The following is a 22,897-nucleotide window of genomic DNA, read 5'->3' on the forward strand; positions in this document are numbered from 1 at the left end:
ATTACAAACAGGGTTGCGGTTCCTACGTCAGAACAGTGACTCTACACCATTACAAACAGGGTTGCGGTTCCTACGTCAGAACAGTGACTCTACACCATTACAAACAGGGTTGCGGTTCCTACGTCAGAACAGTGACTCTACACCATTACAAACAGGGTTGCGGTTCCTACGTTAGAACAGTGACTCTACACCATTACAAACAGGCTTGCGGTTCCTACGTTAGAACAGTGACTCTACACGTTACAAACAGGCTTGCGGTTCCTACGTTAGAACAGTGACTCTACACCATTACAAACAGGATTGCGGTTCCTACGTTAGAACAGTGACTCCATTACAAACAGGGTTGCGATTGCTACGTTAGAACAGTGACTCTACACCATTACAAACAGGGTTGCGGTTCCTACGTTAGAACAGTGACTCTACACCATTACAAACAGGCTTGCGGTTCCTACGTTAGAACAGTGACTCTACACGTTACAAACAGGCTTGCGGTTCCTACGTCAGAACAGTGACTCTACACCATTACAAACAGGGTTGCGGTTCCTACGTCAGAACAGTGACTCTACACCATTACAAACAGGCTTGCGGTTCCTACGTTAGAACAGTGACTCTACACCATTACAAACAGGGTTGCGGTTCCTACGTTAGAACAGTGACTCTACACCATTACAAACAGGCTTGCGGTTCCTACGTTAGAACAGTGACTCTACACGTTACAAACAGGCTTGCGGTTCCTACGTTAGAACAGTGACTCTACACCATTACAAACAGGATTGCGGTTCCTACGTTAGAACAGTGACTCCATTACAAACAGGGTTGCGATTGCTACGTTAGAACAGTGACTCTACACCATTACAAACAGGGTTGCGGTTCCTACGTTAGAACAGTGACTCTACACCATTACAAACAGGCTTGCGGTTCCTACGTTAGAACAGTGACTCTACACGTTACAAACAGGCTTGCGGTTCCTACGTCAGAACAGTGACTCTACACCATTACAAACAGGGTTGCGGTTCCTACGTCAGAACAGTGACTCTACACCATTACAAACAGGGTTGCGGTTCCTACGTTAGAACAGTGACTCTACACCATTACAAACAGGATTGCGGTTCCTACGTTAGAACAGTGACTCCATTACAAACAGGGTTGCGATTGCTACGTTAGAACAGTGACTCTACACCATTACAAACAGGGTTGCGGTTCCTACGTTAGAACAGTGACTCTACACCATTACAAACAGGCTTGCGGTTCCTACGTTAGAACAGTGACTCTACACGTTACAAACAGGCTTGCGGTTCCTACGTTAGAACAGTGACTCTACACCATTACAAACAGGATTGCGGTTCCTACGTTAGAACAGTGACTCCATTACAAACAGGGTTGCGATTGCTACGTTAGAACAGTGACTCTACACCATTACAAACAGGGTTGCGGTTCCTACGTTAGAACAGTGACTCTACACCATTACAAACAGGCTTGCGGTTCCTACGTTAGAACAGTGACTCTACACGTTACAAACAGGCTTGCGGTTCCTACGTCAGAACAGTGACTCTACACCATTACAAACAGGGTTGCGGTTCCTACGTCAGAACAGTGACTCTACACCATTACAAACAGGGTTGCGGTTCCTACGTTAGAACAGTGACTCTACACCATTACAAACAGGATTGCGGTTCCTACGTTAGAACAGTGACTCCATTACAAACAGGGTTGCGATTGCTACGTTAGAACAGTGACTCTACACCATTACAAACAGGGTTGCGGTTCCTACGTTAGAACAGTGACTCTACACGTTACAAACAGGCTTGCGGTTCCTACGTCAGAACAGTGACTCTACACCATTACAAACAGGGTTGCGGTTCCTACGTCAGAACAGTGACTCTACACCATTACAAACAGGGTTGCGGTTCCTACGTCAGAACAGTGACTCCATTACAAACAGGGTTGCGATTGCTACGTTAGAACAGTGACTCTACACCATTACAAACAGGGTTGCGGTTCCTACGTTAGAACAGTGACTCCATTACAAACAGGGTTGCGATTGCTACGTTAGAACAGTGACTCTACACCATTACAAACAGGGTTGCGGTTCCTACGTTAGAACAGTGACTCTACACGTTACAAACAGGCTTGCGGTTCCTACGTCAGAACAGTGACTCTACACCATTACAAACAGGGTTGCGGTTCCTACGTCAGAACAGTGACTCTACACCATTACAAACAGGCTTGCGGTTCCTACGTTAGAACAGTGACTCTACACCATTACAAACAGGCTTGCGGTTCCTACGTTAGAACAGTGACTCTACACGTTACAAACAGGCTTGCGGTTCCTACGTCAGAACAGTGACTCTACACCATTACAAACAGGGTTGCGGTTCCTACGTCAGAACAGTGACTCTACACCATTACAAACAGGGTTGCGGTTCCTACGTCAGAACAGTGACTCTACACCATTACAAACAGGGTTGCGATTGCTACGTTAGAACAGTGACTCTACACCATTACAAACAGGGTTGCGGTTCCTACGTCAGAACAGTGACTCTACACCATTACAAACAGGCTTGCGGTTCCTACGTTAGAACAGTGACTCTACACCATTACAAACAGGATTGCGGTTCCTACGTTAGAACAGTGACTCTACACCATTACAAACAGGCTTGCGGTTCCTACGTTAGAACAGTGACTCTACACGTTACAAACAGGCTTGCGGTTCCTACGTTAGAACAGTGACTCTACACCATTACAAACAGGATTGCGGTTCCTACGTTAGAACATTGACTCCATTACAAACAGGGTTGCGATTGCTACGTTAGAACAGTGACTCTACACCATTACAAACAGGCTTGCGGTTCCTACGTTAGAACAGTGACTCCACACCATTACAAACAGGGTTGTGTTTCCTACGTTAGAATAGTGACTCTACACCATTCTACTTGGATTGGGAACTTGAAATGTAACTATATTGTGGCTATCTGTCGTATTCGACATTGACAGGAAACCAGTGAGGGAGAATTTTTACAGTGAAAAAGCCACTTTTTGCACTGGGACAGTTCCACTCTCTCGGCCTCAGCAGTCCAGCTCCAGTGATAAAAGTAGTTGTCACATCTGGGGTCTTCCTTGGTTGCTGTGGAGGACCACGACATCCTCAGGAGCTTGCGATGACCTAGACTCTCCGCGGCGCGTTGTAGAACTGCCTTCAGGCTATTCGATTTCACGGAAGATCTCATTTGCTCAGCTGACTTCACATGCCTGGACAGTCATTTCCCTAACTCACCAGGGTATGAGGTCTGCTGGCTACCCTCACCTGCCCTAGCCCACCTATTGAAGCAGTGTATTGGAGTGTGGCCATTGTCATGTGCAAATAGCTACTGGGAGCCACAGGTAGGAGCGGAGTGTCTGGTGGGGACCAAAGGTGAATTGAGCTTCCCTGAAAAGGATACATCAAGCCTCTTCACCAGAAGTGCTACCCCTCCCTGGACAACCCAAACAATAATTAATTCTACAGTACTTACATAAACTCTGTAATAACCGGTGCCGGGAGTCTGTTTACCTTTTGTGCCGGAGTAGCTTGGACATGCAGGTGAATGACCAGCCACAGCCATCAAAGTCGCAGATAAAGGGCCTCTCACCTGCACCAGAAACATCAGTCTTTTAGTAATCTGGAGCAACACATTTCCTGATGAAAATCAAATCTGCCTGCTTTCAAACAGAGCCAGAGCACTGCATACTGTGTCCAAAAGAACCACAGCTACTGATGCAACTGATTTTGGTGGGTCCAGCATCCAGGCCATGCTCTCTTCTCACTGCTACCATCAGGAAAGAGGTACAGAACCATTAGGTCCCACACCACCAGGGTCAGGAACCAGCACAGACCTCTTCACTCATCAACAGATCATTGAACACGCTCTATACACTCACTTTCAAAGACTCTACAACCACATTCTCAAATGATTTAATTTATTTCTTGTTATTCGTTTGCTGTTTGTCTTTTGCACATGGGTTGATTATTGGTCAGTCTTTGTGTGTGGTTTTTATTGATCCCATTGTGCTTCCTTCTTGTATTGCAAAGGGCAGTATACGATGATACAGTACCTGTAATTTGATAATAAATCTTTGAGCAGATTTGCACTGGTCACAGTCACGGGCAGACGAACAAATGCAACTCAACAACAGAGTCACAGAGCATTACAGCACAGAAACAAGCCCTTTGGTTCCCCACACCTGTTGTCCTGGCTTTTTATTCTGACAGAACCATACAAACTCTAAATTTCACATTTGAAGGCCTCACACTGACCAAGCACCCCTTTGCCAAAAGACAATCTGTCCCAATACACACTTGCCAGGTCCTATCTAAAGTCATCAAAACTGGCCTGTTTCCAATTGGTAAATGACCAAGGACACTGACAGATTACTGAGGGGAGTGTTCTAACTGGCTGCATCACTGTGTGGTATGGCGGGAGGGAGGAACTGCACAGGATCAGAAGTAGTGTAGAAATTTGTGAACTCATCAGGGCCACTAGCCCCTCCAGCATCGAGGACATCTTCAAGGAGCGATGGCTCAAATAGGCAGCGTCCATCATTAAGGACCCTCATCACCCAGGACATGCCTTGTTCTCATTGCTACCATCAAGAAGGAGGTACAGAAGCCTGAAGACACACACTCCGATTCAGGAACAGCCTCTCTCTATATATATAGCTAGATAGATTATATTTTACAATTTTTATTATGTATTGCACTGTACTGCTGCAGCACAACAATGAATCTCATGACATATGCCAGTGAAATTACACCCGATTCTGATCGAGAATCTACCCAGGGTCCAGACCTATCCTTCTTGATAATTATCTTAGAACTAATGGAATTATGATCATTAAATCCAAAGTGTCCCCCTACCTACATCCCAGAAAGAACTGCATTTAACCGGCATCCTCGATATTCATCTATTCCCAACTGGTGCACAAGGGCTGCACTGTTATGTCTCCCAAATTCCCTGCAGCTTTCCGTCTGGACTGCTCTGCTCTTGACAGAACCTTCCAAACGTACAAACTTCTCCCAGTGGGGTCAAGGGTAACTGAACATCAAACTCAGCAATTTCCCCTCAAAAGTCAAGTACTATTTTGATTTCAGACTCAAACTTATTTCAAAACATATAGTTTGTGTTAACAACTAACACACCCAAGGATGTGCTACTTTCTTTACAGACTTCTTATTTTCATTGTCAAGGAACTCACCCCTCGCCTGCAGCACTGTGTCAATGCCTTCTGCAGAGGGACCACAGCCACCGATGAATCAGAATCAGAACTGTTTAATGTCCCCAGCATATGTGTGAAATATGTTCTTTTGCAGCAGTGGTACGATGAATATATAATAAAATCAAACTATAAATTACAGTAAGAAAAATAGATCTGAAAATTTAATTAAATGGTAGTGCCAAAAGAAAGCAAAAAAAAAGGTAGTGTACATGGGTTCATTGTCCATTCAGAAATATGATGGTTGAGGGGAAGAAACTGTTCCTAAAACATTAGGTGTGTGTCTTCAGGCTCCTGTACCTCCTCCTTGAAGGTAGTTAGGAGAAGAGACCACGTCCTCAGTGATGGGGGTCTGCGATGACGGATGCCCCTTTTTGGGGCATCGCCTTTAGATGTTCTCGATGCTGGCAGCTCACCTGCACTTTCCCAGGACAGTGAAGAATGGGCAATAAATGGTGTCCTTGCAAATAAACAAGAAACACAGCAAACTCTTAAAGTGTAGTCATTACCCAGTTCCAGCCATGTTACTCCGATGGGAGCTGATGACCCTGTTGCAGCTGTCAATAACTAATAACTCAGGTTCTAAAGTTATCGAGGCATTCCAGGCCACGCTCTTTTCTCACTGCTGCCATCAGGGAGAAGGTACAGGAGCCTCAGGACTCACACCACCAGGTTCAAAGACAGTTACCACCCCTCAACCATCAGGCTCTCGAACAAAAGGGGATAACTACACTCTCTCGCCCATCCATTGAGATTTGTGAAACCAAAGATTTCACTTTTAGGACTTTTAATCTCATATTCTAGTTACTTATTAGTATTTATTTATATTTGTACTTGCACAGTTTGTTGTCTTCTGTACTCTGATCTTTCATTGATCCTGTTATAGTAACCACTCTATAAATTTGCTGAGTGTGCATGCAGCAAAATGAACCTCAGGGTTGTATGTACTCTGATAATAAAAGGTACTTTGAGCTGTGATTTGGGACTGTACCTGTGTGGCTCCTGAGGTGAATCTTCAAGCGACAGGCTTTGTCATAGCGCTTGTCACAGCCCGGGAAAGAGCAGCTGAAGTGTTCCTGGTCACGGAAGTGCGAACGGTTGTGTGAGCCCAGTGCACTGACAGTAATGAACGTTTTCTCACAGCCTGCAATGCAAAACCATGGTCACCGGCTTTCAAGTAACTAACCACTTTTCCCTTCACCATTTAAATTCACAAGTCTACAACACTGCTTGTCAGGAACAGGAGAGTGAGCCCTTAGAACACATAAGAGTACAGCACAGGAACAGGCCATTCAGCCCACAATGTTGTGCCAAACCAGCTGAAAAGCAAATCAAAAAACACCCAAACACTAATCCCTCTTCCCTACACCTTGTCCATATCTCTCCACCTTCCTCACATCCATGTACCTATCTAAACGTCTCTTAAAAGCCTCTAATGTGTTTGCCTCTACCACCAGACCAGGCAGTACATTCCAGGCATCTACCACTTTGAGTAAAAAACTTGCGCCTCACATCCCCTCAAACCTGGAATTTTTTTACACGCTGGAATTGAGGAGATTGAGAGGGGATCTGATTGAAACGTTTAAGATAATTAAAGGATTTGATAGGATTGAGGCAGGAAATATGTTCCAGATGTTGGGAGAGTCCAGTACCAGAGGGCATGGATTGAGAATAAGAGGTCAGTTATTTAAAACAGAGTTGAGGAAGAGCTTCTTCTCCCAGAGAGTTGTGGAGGTGTGGAATGCTCTGCCTCGGAAGACAGTGGAGGCCAATTCTCTGGATGCTTTCAAGAAGGAGCTAGATAGATATCTGATGGATAGGGGAATCAAGGGATATGGGGACAAGGCAGGGACTGGGTATTGTTAGTGAATGATCAGCCATGATCTCAGAATGGCGGTGCAGACTCGAGGGGCCGAATGGTCTACTTCTGCACCTATTGTCTATTGTCTAAACCTACCCCCTCTCAACTTTGACACATGCCCTCTGATATTAGATATAACCTTTGAACAAAATAAAACTCCATACCTTCTGCGGAGACAGACAAACTGCCCGCCTCAGGCAACCCTCCTCCGCAACTCTCTAACTACATCTGAGATATTACGTCCCATGAAGCTTTGAGGTTCTTTAAACCTTTCCTCAAACCAACTTTACCTGAAAATCAAACAAAACATGCTGGAAAACCCCCCTCCCATGTCAGACAGCATCCGTGGAGAGAGAAAGAAGTGGGGAGTCCCAGATCCAAACGTTAACTTTTTGTTTTCAGAGGCACTGACTGACCTACTGTCTCTCCCTTTTAGCCCCTTAAAAACCTCATCTAATCATTTCCTGATGGCTCACAGGGTTTCAGTTTAATTCAAACTGATAAGTCTAAAGATGCAAGGCACTATACAAATGCAAGTTTCTGTGTGCCTTCATGCACAAGAGGCATCTTTCTCACCTATTCCAATCTCCCTTGTCAGGATCGGAGCAGGTTTATTATCACTAACACTTGCAGGACAGAACTAGGCTGATTGTAATGTAGGTCAAAAGGTTGGCACAATATTGTGGGCCGAAGGGCCCGTACTGCAATGCTCAATGTACAACAATGGTTACATACAGCCCTGGAAAAAATCTGGCTGTTTGGCCCTTCTATCGCTGCTAGCCCCTGCCCACCACAGCATTTAGCTATGCTACCCCCTACAAACAGCCCCTCCAGAAAGCTATCTGCTCAGTCCCTCTAACCCTACTAGCCCATACCACCCTCACAATCACCCTGTAGCTGAGCTACAGCCCCCAAGAGTCTGACTGTTTATCCCTTTGATCCCTGCTAGCCCCCGCCAGAGGCTCCCTTTGTACTGGCTGCAAAGGTTCGACTGTTCGGCCCGCTACCCCTGCTAGCCCGTTCCCAAGAGCCTCACCGGGGAAGTCACACTTGAAGGGCCGCTGCGGCTCGAAGTGGCAGCGCCGGTGGCTGCTGAGCCTGGGCGCGGTGGCGAAGGGCTGTGAGCAGACGTCGCAGGCGAAGGCGGGCTCCCGGGCGTGGGCCTTCATGTGGGCCCGGAGGTTGTAGACGGTGGTGAAGCGCTTGCCGCAGCGCTCGGCCTGGCAGCCGTAGGGCCGCAGCTTGCCGTGCGAGCGCAGGTGGCGCTTCAGCTTGTAGGCCGTGGCGAAGGCCCACTCGCAGCCCGACACCGAGCAGCGGAACGGCCGCTGCCCGTGCGACACCAGGTGCAGCCGCAGCCTCTGCTTCTTCTCGAAGGCCTGCTGGCAGTCCCGCTCGGGGCAGCGGTGTAGCGTCGCGGGGCCCTTCGGCGGCCCGGCCCCAGGCTCCAGGCTCGGGGCTCCCGCTAGCGGAGGAACCGAAGCCGGGGCCGGCGCCGCCGCGGGCTCTTCCTCGGGTTTGGCCGGGCCCCCGGCTCCGGCCTCGGGCGCGGCTAGCAGCAGTAGACCGTCCTCCAGGCGCAGAAGCAGGTCGCGGCCGCTGAGGCCCAGGGTGGCGGCCAGGCCGCCAGGCGAGGTCCCGGGCAGGTTGTCGAGGGCGGCGGGCGTCTCCAGCAGGAGTCCGGGCCCCGGAGGAGGAGGAGGGGGCGGCGGCGGCGGCGGCAGCGTCTGCTCAGCCTCCCCGCCCTGCTCGGCCGGCGGGTGCGCCGCGGCAGCTACTCGAGCCGCAGGCCTGTCGGTCCCGGCCGCGGCCTGCACCGAGCTCAGGTAAAAGACGGTGTCCGCCGTGGCTGCCGCCGCCTCAGCGCCGCCGTCCGGCTCCAACCGCGGCTCGGTCTGACGCCGCTCCTGCCCCGGCTCCGGTGGGGCGGCTGCGGCCGCGGCCTCCGCCTCGGGCTCCAGGTTGAAGACAACGAAGATCTCCGGGTCGGCGGCCGGGCCCCGCAAGTCGGGCGCGTCGTCAAGAAAAAGCGAGTAGCGGGCGGGCGGGCCGCTGGGCGGAGGGAGCTCGACCCCCGGGGCCTCCTGCCCGAGCCCCAGGCCGAGCCCGAGGCCCAGGCCCAGGCCCTGCTGCTCCATCCCCGGTGTCCCCGCCACAGCCGCCGGCCGCCGCAACACCCGGCCCGGAGTCCGGCGCGGCGGAACGGAGCCAGGGCGCGGCGGATGCAAAACGCGGACAGGAGTTCCAGGGGATCCGGATTCCGCGGTACGTCTCCTTCAAAGTAAAGTTTATGTCATACTCAGCCAATCTGTACAATATTACAGGGTCAATGAAAGATCAACCAGAGTGCAGAAAACAACAAACTGTGCAAACGCGAATATGAATAAATAGCAAAAGACAATGAGATAATGATAATAATATGTCCTTGGTGGTGGGTAGGCTGGTGCCGATGATGCCTTGGGCAGTTCTGACTACCCGATGCAGATCCCTCCTGTCCGTATCATGCCGCTTGTTAGGATGCTCTCTATCTGTACAATGATGGGAGTGTAGATGTGCACAGCCCAGCACCCTTCAGCCCCCTCGGAGAGTCGAGGTTTCCTGATTGTGTAGAATATGCTCAGGGACTATGAGAAGTTCTGCCCGTTCTGGTTGACTGTCAGTAACTAGTGGTGTTTTATGTCTGTATTGGGAACGCTACTTTTCTCATTGTTTGTCAATGATTTAGATAATGGAATTGATGGCTTCGTGGCAAAGTTTGCAGATGATAAGATAGGTGGATGGGTAGGTAGTGCTGAGGAAGCAATGCGATTGCAGCAGGACTTAGACAAATTGGAAGAATGGGCAAAAGAGTGGCAGATAGAATACAGTGTGGGGAAGTGTATGATAATGTATTTTGGTAAAAGGAACAGGCTGTTATCTAAATGGGGAGAAGGTTCAAACATCAGAGATGCAAAGGGACTTGGGAGTCCTCGTGCAAGACTCCCGGAAGGTTAATTTACAGGTTGAGTCTGTGATAAAGAAGGAAAATGCAATGTTGGCATTCATTTCAAGGGGAATAGAATATAAAAGCAAGGAGATAATTCTGAGCCTTTATAAGACACTAGTCAGGCCGCACTTGAATATTGTCATCAGTTTTGGGCCCCATATTTCAGAAAGGATGTGTTGTCATTGGAGAGAGTCCAGAGGAGGTTCAAGAGGATGATTCTGGGATTGAAGGGGCTTACATATGATGAGTGTAGCAGCTTTGGGCCTGTATTCACTGGAATTTAGAAGAATGTGTGGGCATCTCATTGAAACCTACTGAATGTTGAAAGGACTACACAGGGTGGATGTGGAGAAGATGTTTCCTGTGGTGGAGGTATCCAGAATTAGAGGGCACAGCCTCAAATTTGAAGGGTAACCCTTTAGAACAGAGGTAAGGAGGAATTGTTTTAACCAGAGTAGTGAATCTATGGAAGGCTCTGCCACAGACTGTGGTGGAGGCTGGGACCATGGGTATATATAATCTGGATTCAGTGAGAGGGCAGGTGTATGGGATCCGGGATCAGCCATGGTGAAATGACAGAGCAGATTCGATGGGCTGAAAGGACTAATTCTGCTCCTCTGTCTTTCAGTCTTATCAGTTAGTGTGAGACTATTACAGCCTGGGGCAACGGAGTTCAGAGTTCAATTCAAGCGCCCTCTGTGAGGAGGTCTCTACATTCTTCCCAAGTACTCATGGGTTTCCTCCCACGTACCAGTTAGTAGGTTAGTTGGTCACTGTAAATTGTCTGGGACTTGGGCCTGGGTCAGATAGGTGGGTTGCTGGGCTGGATAAGCCTATTCCATGTAGTATTTCTCAACAAAATTCATTAAATAAATCATTAGGTGAATGAATAAATGAATATTTTTAAAGAATTAGTTCAGTTCTGTTGTGTGTGGGAAGGGTTGGCAGGAATCGGGACAGCGACCAATGGGAGGGGAATGAGAAACCATCAGGAATAGTGAATCAGGATTATTGGGGTTTTATTCTAGATCAGTGGTTCCAACCTTTTTTATATCTTGGAGCCTTACCATTAACCGAGGGGTCTGTAGGCCCCAGGCTGGGACCACCAGATAGAGATGGTTACGATGAGGGTGTTCATCAATTTCTCCCTCTGGCCTCTACTCACCTGTCCTGGTGCCCCGCCCTTCCCTTTCTCCCATGATCCACTGCCCTCTCCTATCAGATAATTCCTTCTTCAGCCCTTTACCTTTTCTACCAATCACCTCCCAACTTCTCACTTCATTCCCCTCATCTGGTCTCACCTATCACCTGCTGGCTTGTCCTCCTTTCCCTCCCCTGCATCTTATTCTGGCATCTTCTCAAATAGCCTCTGACAACCAAGTCCAGCTCCTGGCCTTTATATGCGGCTTAGCTATTAAGCCCAGTGACTCCATTTCTCTGATGGGAGAGGAAGCAAGGGTGGGTTACTGGTGCCTTCAAACTAGTTGCTTCGGGCTGTGGTTGGCAGCTCATCGAGGAGAAGGAAATTGAAGAGGCAACCTTTTAGAACAGAGGTAAGGAGGAATCCAAGCTCAAACCTGTGCTACTGAAGCTGTACCTGTTGTGTATTTAGTCAAAGCATTCTTGGTTTAAATGATCATTATGGGTTACGTATGGAAATTGCATACATCGTGACACTCCAGGAGAAGGAAGTCTGATCTCAAATCCTCACTGCTTTGCGGCTATACCCACACAGGAGAACGCCAGGGAGAAATTCAGGACTGGGGTCCCTAAGACAGTCCTACATTAAGTTCAACACTGGCAACTCCCGCGATGCCTCTGGTGCCAAACTGTATCGGTCTCTGCCTTTAATTGGATTAATCAGCTGCATGGAGAGGGGGAGCCTGCTGCATGGGAACAGCTTGCTCTTCATATTACACTGCCCTGGCCTGTGTGTCCTGGGACGCCACATCCACGGTCGGCCCTGACCAGCAGACAATCTCTGTATGTGACATTCCTCGGACAAACAAGTGTAGCGTCTGTGATTAAATTCGTTAACACCAACGTCTCTCCCACCAGGACAGGGTCTCCTCCCACCCCAGGACAGGTTTTCTCCTCCCCCTTCACCAGGACCTGGGTTCGATTCCCATCGCACGGTAGTGTAGTGGTTAGCACAACGTTTACAGTACCAGTGACCCGGGTCCAATTCCCATCACACGGTAGTGTAGTGGTTAGCACAACGTTTTACAGTACCAGAGACCCGGGTTTGATTCACATCACACGGTAGTGTAGTGGTTAGCACAACGTTTACAGTACCAGTGACCCGGGTTCAATTCCCATCACACGGTAGTGTAGTGGTTAGCACAACGTTTTACAGTACCAGAGACCCGGGTTTGATTCACATCACACGGTAGTGTAGTGATTAACACAACGTTTTACAATACCAGTGACCCGGGTTCGATTCCCATCACACGGTAGTGTAGTGGTTAGCACAATGTTTACAGTACCAGTGACCCGGGTTCAATTCCCATCACACGGTAGTGTAGTGATTAACACAACGTTTACAGTACCAGTGACCCGGGTTTGATTCCCATCACACGGTAGTGTAGTGGTTAGCACAATGTTTACAGTACCAGTGACCCGGGTTCAATTCCCATCACACGGTAGTGTAGTGGTTAACACAACGTTTACAGTCCCAGAGACCCGGGTTTGATTCACATCACACGGTAGTGTAGTGATTAGCACAACACTTTACAGTACCAGAGACCCGGGTTCGATTCCCATCACACGGTAGTGTAGTGATTAACACAACGTTTACAGTACCAGTGATCTGGGTTCAATTCCCATCACACGGTAGTGTAGTGATTAACACAACGTTTACAGTCCCAGTGACCTGGGTTCAATTCCCATCACACGGTAGTGTAGTGGTTAGCACAACGTTTACAGTCCCAGTGACCTGGGTTCAATTCCCATCACACGGTAGTGTAGTGGTTAGCACAACACTTTACAGTACCAGTGACCCGGGTTCAATTCCCATCACACGGTAGTGTAGTGGTTAACACAACGTTTACAGTCCCAGTGACCTGGGTTCAATTCCCATCACACGGTAGTGTAGTGGTTAGCACAACACTTTACAGTACCAGAGACCCGGGTTTGATTCACATCACACGGTAGTGTAGTGGTTAACACAACGTTTTACAGTACCAGTGACCCGGGTTCAATTCCCACTACTCTCTGTAAGGAGTTTGTACATTTCCCCATGACCACGTGGGTTTCCTCCGGGTGATCCGATTTGTTCCCTCGTACCAGTTTGTAGGTTACTTGGTCATTGTCAATTGTCCTGTGAAGGATAGGATTAAATCAGGGTATTGGTGGGCTGCCTATCTCAATAAATAAACAAACGAACTCCGGCGGTGTGAGGTACCCACCCCCTTCAAGCAGACTTCAAACATACCAGCGCCCAAGAAGAGCGTGATAACCTGTCTGAACGACTGCAACCCAGTGGCACTCACATCCACGATGATCGGTGATCCACATGTCAGATCCCGTCTGAATTGGATCCACTCCAATTCACCTCCCGAAGCAACAGGTCTACAGCAGATGCCATCTCATTGACTCTTCACTCAACCCTGGGACACCTGGACATCAAAGATGCAACACCAGGATGCTCTTTATCGATTACAGCTCAGCATTTAACACCATCTTCCCCTCAAAACTAATCAGTAAATCCCAAGACCTGGGCCTCAAAATACCCCCTTGTGCAACTGGATCCTGGATTTCCGCATCTGTAGACCCCGATCAGATCGGATTGACAAAAACATCTCCTCCACAATTTCATCAGCGCAGGAGCACCACAAGGATGTGTGCTTAGCCCCTGCTCTACTCGCTTTACACTTATGACTGTGTGGCTGAGCACAACTTGAATACCATATACAGGTTTGCTGATGACACCACTGTTGTGGGCCGCTTCAAAGGGGGATAATGAATCAACATACAGGACACAGATTGAAAATTTAGCTGAGTGGTGTCGTAACAACCTCTCACTCAATGTCAACAAGACCAAGGAACTGATTGTAGACTTCAAGAGAAGGAAACCAGAGGTCCACTAGCCGGTAATCATTGGAGATGGTCAGTAACTTTAAATTCCTGGCTCTCACGATCTCAGAGACCTGTCCTGGACCCATCATATAAATATAATTGCAAAGAAAGCACACAGCACCCACTACTTCCTCAGGAGTCTACGGTGATTCAGCGTGTGATCAAAACCTTGGCAAACTTCATCAGATGTGTGGTGGGAAGTGTGCTGACCGGCCGCGTATGGAATGCCTTTGAGCGGAAATCCTACAGAAGGTAGTGGATCCAGACCAGTACATCACGGGTAAAACCCTCCCAACCATTCAGCATCTGCATGAACCGTTGCCGTAGATAAGCAGCATCCATCATCGGAGACTCACCACCCAGGCCGTGCTCTCTCCTCACTGCTGTCTGCCACCCAGCAGAAGCACAGGAGCCTCAAGACCAGCTCCACCAGGTTCAACAACAGTTACCACCCCTCAATCATCAGGCTCTTGAACAAAAGGGGATAACTATGCTCATTTAAGGACTCTGTTATGTTGTTTATTCATTTTGGTTATATATTGCTATTAATTTATTCTCTGCATTTGCACAGTTTGTACACTGTTTACAGATCCAGATGTTTACTGTTTACAGATCTTGTTTACAGTTACTGTTCTATACATTTGTTAAGTATGCCCACAGAAAAAGAACCCCAGGGTTGTATGTGGTGATGTGTATGTACTCTGATAATAAATTTCACTTTGAACTTTGAGATAATAAGAACAGCTGGTCACAGAAACTGGTGGTGTAACAATATTCATTTTTATTCCTGGATTTTTGTGATATTTTGATTTCAGGAAGTTGTTAACAAAATTCTCGTGCACAGAAAAAAGCCTTTGTCTGTTTTGTTCTGTACACTTTGTCAGAATAAAGAGGAGATGGGGGGGGGTGATTGAAGAACAGTTAATAATCTCCACCACATTCACTCGTTGTCAGGATGGAGTCAGTCAGGATGAGACTCTCACTACCCCTCAGAGAAGATTCACATGAATCATCCTGGTAATGAAAGGGTTAACATTTGAGGAGCATTTGATGGCTCAGGACCTGCACTCATTGGAGTTGAGAAAAATCAGGGGAGATCACATTGAAACCTATTGAATACTGAAAGGCTGAGACAGAGAGGATGTTTCCTGTAGTGGGGGAGTCTAGGACCAGAGGACACAGATAGTGGATGTAGAGAGGATGTTTCCTATAGTGGGGGAGTCAAGGACCAGACACAGATAGAGTGGATGTGATGTTTCCTATAGTGGGGGAGACTAGGACCAGAGGACACAGATAGAGTGGATGTGGAGAGGATGTTTCCAATAGTGGGGGAGTCTAGGACCAGAGGACACAGATAGAGTGGATGTGGAGAGGATGTTTCCTATAGTGGGGGTGACTCGGACCAGAGGACACAGATAGAGTGGATGTGGAGATGATGTTTCCTATAGTGGGGGAGTCTAGGACCAGAGGACACAGATAGAGTGGATGCGGAGAGGATGTTTCCTATAGTGGGTGAGTCGTGGACCAGAGGACACAGATAGAATGGATGTGGAGAGGATGTTTCCTACAGTGGGGGAGACTAGGACCAGAGGACACAGATAGAGTGGATATGGAGAGGATGTTTCCTATAGTGGGGGAGTCTAGGACCAGAGGACACAGATAGAATGGATGTGGAGAGGATGTTTCCTACAGTGGGGGAGACTAGGACCAGAGGACACAGATAGAATGGATGTGGAGAGGATGTTTCCTACAGTGGGGGAGACTAGGACCAGAGGACACAGATAGAGTGGATATGGAGAGGATGTTTCCTATAGTGGGGGAGTCTAGGACCAGAGGACACAGATAGTGGATATGGAGAGGATGTTTCCTATAGTGGGGGAATTTAGGACCAGAGGACACAACCTCAGAATAGAGGGATGTCCATTTAGAACCGAGATGAGCCGGGGGTAGTGAATCTGAGGAACTCATTGACACTGCCTTCTGTGGAGGCCAGGTCATTGGTATGTTTAAAGCAGAGGTTGATAGGTTCTTGAGTAGGCACAGCATCAAAGATTACAGGGAGAAGGCAGGAGAATAGGGTTAAGAGGGATAGTAAATCAGCCGTGAGGGAATGGTGAAGCAGACTCAATGGGCTGAATGGCCTAATTGTGCTCCAATGTCTTGTGGTCTTAACTCATGAATTCTATTTCTAGACTCACACAAACTCAGTGGGAAAGCCTGCTTACATTTACCCCTCATAATTCCACACACCCCTATCAAACCTCCCCTCATTCTCCTACGCTCGAGGGAATAAAGTCCCGACCTATTCAACCTTTCCCTATAACTCAGGTTCTCCAGTCCCAGCAACGATCTTGTCAAATTTCTCTGCACTCTTGCAATCTCATTTACATCTTTCCTGTAGGTACTACTACTGTGTCGACGCTGGCCTAGGGGGCCGGCATCACGCATCCTGGAGGTAGGGCACCAGAAATGCACACAATCCTCCAGAAAGGCCTCAGCATGGTCTTCAACAAAATCTGCTGTCAGTAGGGGCACAATTAAAACATACCCCATAACATCAAACAGCATGTCCACCCAGGTGATGCCCTTATCTCGTCACTACGGACCATCGGGGGGAGGTACAGGAGCCTGAAGACACACACTCAACGATTCAGGGACAGCTTCTTCCCCTCTGCCTTCGGGGGGAGGTACAGGAGCCTGAAGACACACACTCAATCATTCAGTAACAGCTTCTTCTCTGCCATCAGGGAGGGGGTACAGGAGCCTGAAGACACACACTCAACAATTCAGGAACAGCTTCTTCCCCTCTGCCACCAGGGGGACGAGGTACAGGAGCCTGAAGACACACACTCAACAATTCAGGAACAGCTTCTTCCCCTCTGCCATCAGGGAGGAGGTACAGGAGCCTGAAGACACACACTCAATCATTCGGGAACAGCTTCTTCCCCTCTGCCATCAGGGGGGAGGTACAGGAGCCTGAAGACACACACTCAACAATTCAGGAACAGCTTCTTCCCCTCTGCCACCAGGGGGACGAGGTACAGGAGCCTGAAGACACACACTCAATCATTCGGGAACAGCTTCTTCCCCTCTGCCATCAGGGACGAGGTACAGGAGCCTGAAGACACACACTCAACAATTCAGGAACAGCTTCTTCCCCTCTGCCACCAGGGGGATGAGGTACAGGAGCCTGAAGACACACACTCAACCATTCGGGAACAGCTTCTTCCCCTCCACCGTCAGATTTCTGAATGGAGAGTGAACCAATCCTGAGCACTACCTCACTATCTTCTCTACCTTTGCACTCCTTTTTGAAATATTTTATAAATCTACTCCTTATTGTAGTTTACAGTATAGTTTATGTACTGCTGCAAAACAACAGACTTCTCAACATCTGATAGTAGCGGAAAGGTTCTGGCAAGTGTGGATTGGGATAGGCTGTTTTCTGACAAAGATGTACTTAGAAAGCGGGAGGCTGTCAAAAGCGAAACTTCGAGACTACAAAGCTTGTATGTGTCTGCCAAAATAAAAAGAAAGGATAATAGGATTAGGGAATGTTTCTTTTTGAAAGATATTGAGGCCCTGATTAAGAGAATAAAAAGGAAGTGTGTAGCAGGTATAAGCAGGTAGGAACATGAGGTGCTTATGGAGTATAAGAAATGCAAGAGGACATTTAAGAAATAATCAGGATGGCTAAAGAAGGCACGAGGTTGCCCTAGGTGAAGGAGAATCCTAAAGGATTCTACAGATATGTTTCGAGCAATAGGATTGAGAGGGACAAAATTGCTCCTCTGGAAGACCAGAGTGCTAATCTATGCATGGAGCCAAACGAGATGGAGGGAGGGGGGATTTTAAATGTACTCTTTGCATTTGTTTTTACTCGGAAAACTAACAGAGTCGATAGAAGTGAGGCAAAGCAGTAGCAAGGCCGCGGACCCTTTACAGATTACAGGTGAGGAGGTGTATGCTACCCAGGGTAAATCAGGGTGGATAAAACCCCAGGGCCTAACAAGGCGTTCCCTCAGACCCTACAGCAGACAAATGCAGAAATTGCCAGGGCCCTAGCAGAGATATTTAAATCATCCTTAGTGACAGGAGGGGTACCAGAGGAATGGAGGACGGCCAATGTTGTTCCACTGTTTAAGGAGGCTCTAAACACAAACCAGGAAATTATAAGCTGGTGAGCCTGACATCAGTTGTTCTAAGGGACCCGAAATGTGAGCATTGGGACGGACAGGGTCAACATGGAGTGCGTCACTGCTCATGTCTAACCAATCTTGGAGAGCTTTTTAAGGAAATTACCAGGAAAGCTGATGGAGGCAAGGCATTTGACAAGTCCCACAAGGGAGAGTGAACAGGAAGGTTCAGTCGCTTGGCATTCAGTAAACTGGTTTATACACTGGTAGCTGATGGTTGCCTCTCTGACTGGAGGCCTGTGACTGGTGGTGTGCCGCAGGGATCGGTGTTGGGTCGGTTGTTGTTTGTCATCTATATCAATGATAATGTGGTTAACTGCAGCTGATACCAAGATTGGGGGTTAGTCTTACACAGTGAATGGTAGGACACTGAGGAGTGCAGTACAACAAAGGATCTAGGACTTCCTCCACTGAGGTTGGGTGGGACTACAACTAGAGGTGATGGGTTAAGGGTGAAAGGTGAAAAGAGAGTGGAATGGGCTGACCGTGCAGGTGGAGCATGCGAGCTCGATTTCAACGTTTAATGGAAGTCTGGATAAGTACGTGGATGGTGGGGATATGGACCCAGTGCAAATCGATGGGAACAGGCAGTTTAAATGGTTTGACATGGACTAGATGGGCCAAAGGGCTTGTTTTTCTGCTGTACTTTTCTATGACTCCGTGTCTATAAACCTGACTCTGATTCTGATCTTGGTGACTGACGGGGCAACGTTCGAATGGATTCCTCCTACCCCGACTGATTATGTGCTTGTGATTGAAGATGATAACATCGGTCGCAGATCATAAACGGATTAGACCAGCCATTTTGTGGCGTGGGGTTCGGACAGAACTGGGTGAGGGAGGCTGTCAGTTCGGGAACGGTCACATTGCCTCTCTCTGCAGGGCTTGATCGAGCATGGCCTCGTCCTCCACCCTGTGGGGGAGAGTGACCCTTAGGCGGCTGTTTTCCCTCATCGTCCTGCGGATAGTCTGGTAGGCAGTGAGACTGCCGGACCAGCAGCGGCGTGAAACCTGCAGGACCGAGAAAGAAAGATTCAGGATTGTTTAACGTCATTTCCAGTGCACAGGTGTAAAGGAGAACAAAGTCATTGTTACTCCGGATCCGATGCAGCACAAAACACACAATAAATATAAACACATAAGATAGCTCATATACGTAGTCTGTATGCCCATAAAATGACTCTAGGCATAGGAGTGTCTGTACATGAGGTGATTCTGACAAGAAACAGTGCGGGATGGGTTAGCGGGTGGAGATGTTGATCAGTCTTACTGCTTGAGTTGTTGGAATGCAAAGGAGGTGGCTTTCTTGAGCAGCGTGTTACTGAACCTACGAGGGAACGTGCTGTCTTGGATCTGGTCCCGTGCAATGAGACAGGTAAAATCAGTGATCTTGTAGCTAGGGATCCTCTTGGAAAGAGTGATCATGGTATGATTGAATTGCTTCTGCAAATGGAGGGTGCAATAGTTGGATCTAAAACCAGTGTATTATGCTAAACAAGGGAGACTACAATGGGACGAGGGAGGGTTTGGATAGAGTAGACTGGAAACACAGACCATATGGTGGGATGGTTGAGGAACAGTGGAAGATTTTCAAAAAGATTTTTCATGGTGTTCAACAAAAGAACGTTCCAGTTAAAAGCAAAGACAATAAGGGTGGGGTGAGCCCACCTTGGATAACTAAATAAATAAAAGAAGGCATCAAACTAAAAGCTTGTGCATACAAAGTCACCAAGAGTAGTGGGAAACTGGAAGATTGGGAAAACTTTAAAAAGCAACAAAGAACCATTAAGTGAGCAATAAAGAAAGGGAAGCTAGATTGTGAAAATAAACTAGCACAAAATATAAAACAGATAGTAAAAGTTTATATAATTCTATAAAGTGGAAAAGGGCAGCCAAAGTGAATCGAGGTTCATTGGAGGATGAGAAGTGGGTATTGATGTTGGGTAATGAGGAAATGGCCAAGTATTTGTGTGGTCCTCATGGCGCAGGACATATCGAACAAGCCAAAGAGATGGTATGGATGTGATGGGAGGTGAGGACCTCGATACACTAGAGGCAGTGCTGAGCAGACTTGTGGGCCTGAAGATAGGTAAGTCCCCTGGTCCTGATGGAATGCATCCCAGGGTACTGAAAGAAATGGCAGAAGTTATAGAGGCTTTGGTGATAATTTACCAAAATTCTCTGGACTCTGGGCAGGACCTGGGTGGATTGGAAGATGGCAAATGTCACACCACTGTTCAAAAAAGGATGTAGGCAAAAGGCAGGTAACTGTAGGCCAATTAATTTAACGTCTGTAGTTGGGAAAATGCTTGAAGCTATCATTAAAGAAGAAATAGCAAGGCATCTGCAAAGAAGTGGATCCAAAAATCAGATGCAGCATGGATTTGGCAAAGGCAGGTCCTATTTGACACACTTACTGGAGTTCTTTGAAAATATAGCAAGTGCAGTGGCTATAGACAGATGGACGTTATTTACTGAAATTTATAGAAGGCGTTCGATAAGATGCCACATAAAAGACTTAGATAAGGATGCATAGAGTTGGGGGTGATGTATTAGCGAGGATAGCGGATTGGTTGACCAACAGAAAGCAGAGAGATGGGATACATGGGTGTTACTCTGTTTGGTGATCAGTGGTGAGCTGTGTGCCACAGGGGTCGGTGCCGGGCCTGCAACTATTCACGATATACATTAATGATCTGGAAGAGGGGACCGAGTTTAGTGTATCTAAGTTTGCTAATGACACTAAATTGAGTGGAAAAGCAAATTGTGCAGGTCGTACAGAGGGTCTGTCGAGAGATTGAGTGGACAATTGTCTGGCAGATGGAGTGCAATGTTGGTGAATGCGAGGTCATCCACTTTGGAAGGAAAATGGAAGATCAAATTATTATTTAAATGGTAAATTTAAATAATTGCTGTGTAGAGGGGCTTGGGAGTGCTTGTTCATGAATCACAGAAGGGTGGTTTGCAGGCCGTCAGGAAGGCAAATGGAATGTTGGCCTTCATTGCCAGGGGGATTGAATTCAAGAGCAGGGAGGTCACGCTGCAACTATACAGGGTACTGGTGAGGCCGCACCTGGAGTACTGTGTGCAGTTCCGGTCTCCATACTTGAGGAAGGATATACCGGCTTTGGAGGCGGTGCAGAGGAGGCTCACCAGGTTGAATCCAGAGATGAGGGGGTTAGTCTATGATTGAGATTGAGTTGCCTGGGACTGTACTCACTGGAATTCAGAATGAGAGGGGATCTTATAGAAACATACAAAATTATAAAAGGGATAGATAAGATAGAGGCAGGAAAGATGTTTCCACTGAAAGGTGGGACTAGAACTTGGGGACACTGCCTCAAGATTCGGGGGGAGTAGATTTTGGACGGAGATGAGGAGGAACTGCTTTTCCCAGAGAGTGGTGAATCTGTGGAATTCTCTCCCAATGAAGCAGTGGAGGCCACCTCAGTAAATATATTTATGACCAGGTTGGATAGATTTCAGCATAGTTGGGGAATTAGGGGTTCTGGGGGAAAGACAGGTAGGTGGAGATCAGCCGTGATCTTATCGAATGGCGGGGCAGGCTCGACAGGCCAGATGGCCGACCCCTGCTCCTGTTTCTTACGTTCGCGAGGAAAGCAGCAGTTTTTGAGTGGCTGCTACTTGGCCTCCTTCCTGACAGGAGAGGGACAAACAATCCATGAGTGAGGTTCTTCATTGCAGGAACTTCAACGAGCCCCACTGAAAACCCAGCCAAGAGCTTGGGGCTCTCTCCAGCGTTATTAGCAGTACAGACCATCAGGTCTCTGCTGACCGCAATACCCGTCGGACTGATCCCGTCGGACTGATCCCGTCGGACTGATCCCATCTGCCTGCACATGGCCTGTATCCCCCCCATTTCCTCCAGGTAGTGTAGCAGAGTTCAAATGCTCAAAGATGAAAGTAAATTTCTTCTCAAGGTACATACATGTCACCATAAAGAACCCCGAGATTCGCTTTCCTGTGTCTAAGCTCGGTGAGTACAGAGAAATAGAATAAAATCACATCCAGCAGAACAAACAACCCATGTGCAAAAAAAAAAGCAAAGTGAACAAAAAGATTAAAAAAGCAAAATAATCTGAATGAATAAATAAATACAGAGCACACAAGAAAGCAAAAGTGAGTGAGTCCATGGGTTCGGGGAACAGTTCAGTGACGGGGCAAGTGAAGCTATCCCCTCTGGGTCAAGAACCTGAGGGTAGAGGGGTAATAACTGTTCCTGAACATGCTGGAGTACTCCCAAGGACACAGCGTAAAGAGGATGAGACAGACGAGCAGCTGGGGGAGGACGGGGAAGATCTCCCCTGTGGAGCTACTGTCATCTGGGACACAGTGCCTGAAATCGCGTTGGGAGTGGATTCAACAAGAATCTTCACAGGGAATAGGAGAAACATACAGGTAAAGATGATACATCGGAACATGGAATACCCCACAATATAGTGGAGAGTGTCGTTTTGTGTCAATGACCAACACGGTCCGAATGTGTGCTGGGGGCAGCCCACAAGT

The 22,897-nt window shown here is 47.8% G+C and overlaps 2 protein-coding genes and 1 long non-coding RNA gene across 4 annotated transcripts in view; 1 reads left to right on the plus strand and 2 right to left on the minus strand.

Moving 5' to 3' along the window:
- The window catches only part of si:dkey-156n14.3 (zinc finger protein ZXDC), a 41,866-nt gene extending 32,525 nt beyond the window's left edge, over positions 1 to 9,341 (minus strand). For both annotated transcript variants that reach the window (XR_009506709.1, XM_059943888.1), the window contains exons 1-3: positions 8,148 to 9,341; positions 6,242 to 6,394; positions 3,551 to 3,629 (exon numbers count right to left, since the gene is read on the minus strand). Coding sequence is in view for 1 of the 2 variants with exons in the window: in XM_059943888.1 (XP_059799871.1) it covers positions 3,551 to 3,629; positions 6,242 to 6,394; positions 8,148 to 9,249 (1,334 nt within the window). In the remaining variant the exon portion in view is untranslated. The remainder of the gene's footprint in view (positions 1 to 3,550; positions 3,630 to 6,241; positions 6,395 to 8,147) is intronic.
- Positions 9,342 to 9,386: 45 nt separating this feature from the next.
- LOC132377673 (uncharacterized) lies at positions 9,387 to 17,009 on the plus strand. The gene is made up of 2 exons (XR_009506711.1): positions 9,387 to 16,792; positions 16,862 to 17,009. It is a non-coding gene; the product is annotated as an uncharacterized LOC132377673 (long non-coding RNA).
- Positions 14,933 to 22,897, minus strand: part of uroc1 (urocanate hydratase 1) — an 88,269-nt gene continuing 80,304 nt past the window's right edge. Inside the window, exon 20 of the mRNA XM_059943890.1 lies at positions 14,933 to 19,381. Coding sequence (XP_059799873.1) covers positions 19,232 to 19,381 — 150 coding nt within the window. The 3' untranslated portion in view covers positions 14,933 to 19,231. The remainder of the gene's footprint in view (positions 19,382 to 22,897) is intronic.

This window comes from Hypanus sabinus, chromosome 19, assembly GCF_030144855.1.
Source record: "Hypanus sabinus isolate sHypSab1 chromosome 19, sHypSab1.hap1, whole genome shotgun sequence".
Taxonomy (NCBI): domain Eukaryota; kingdom Metazoa; phylum Chordata; class Chondrichthyes; order Myliobatiformes; family Dasyatidae; genus Hypanus; species Hypanus sabinus.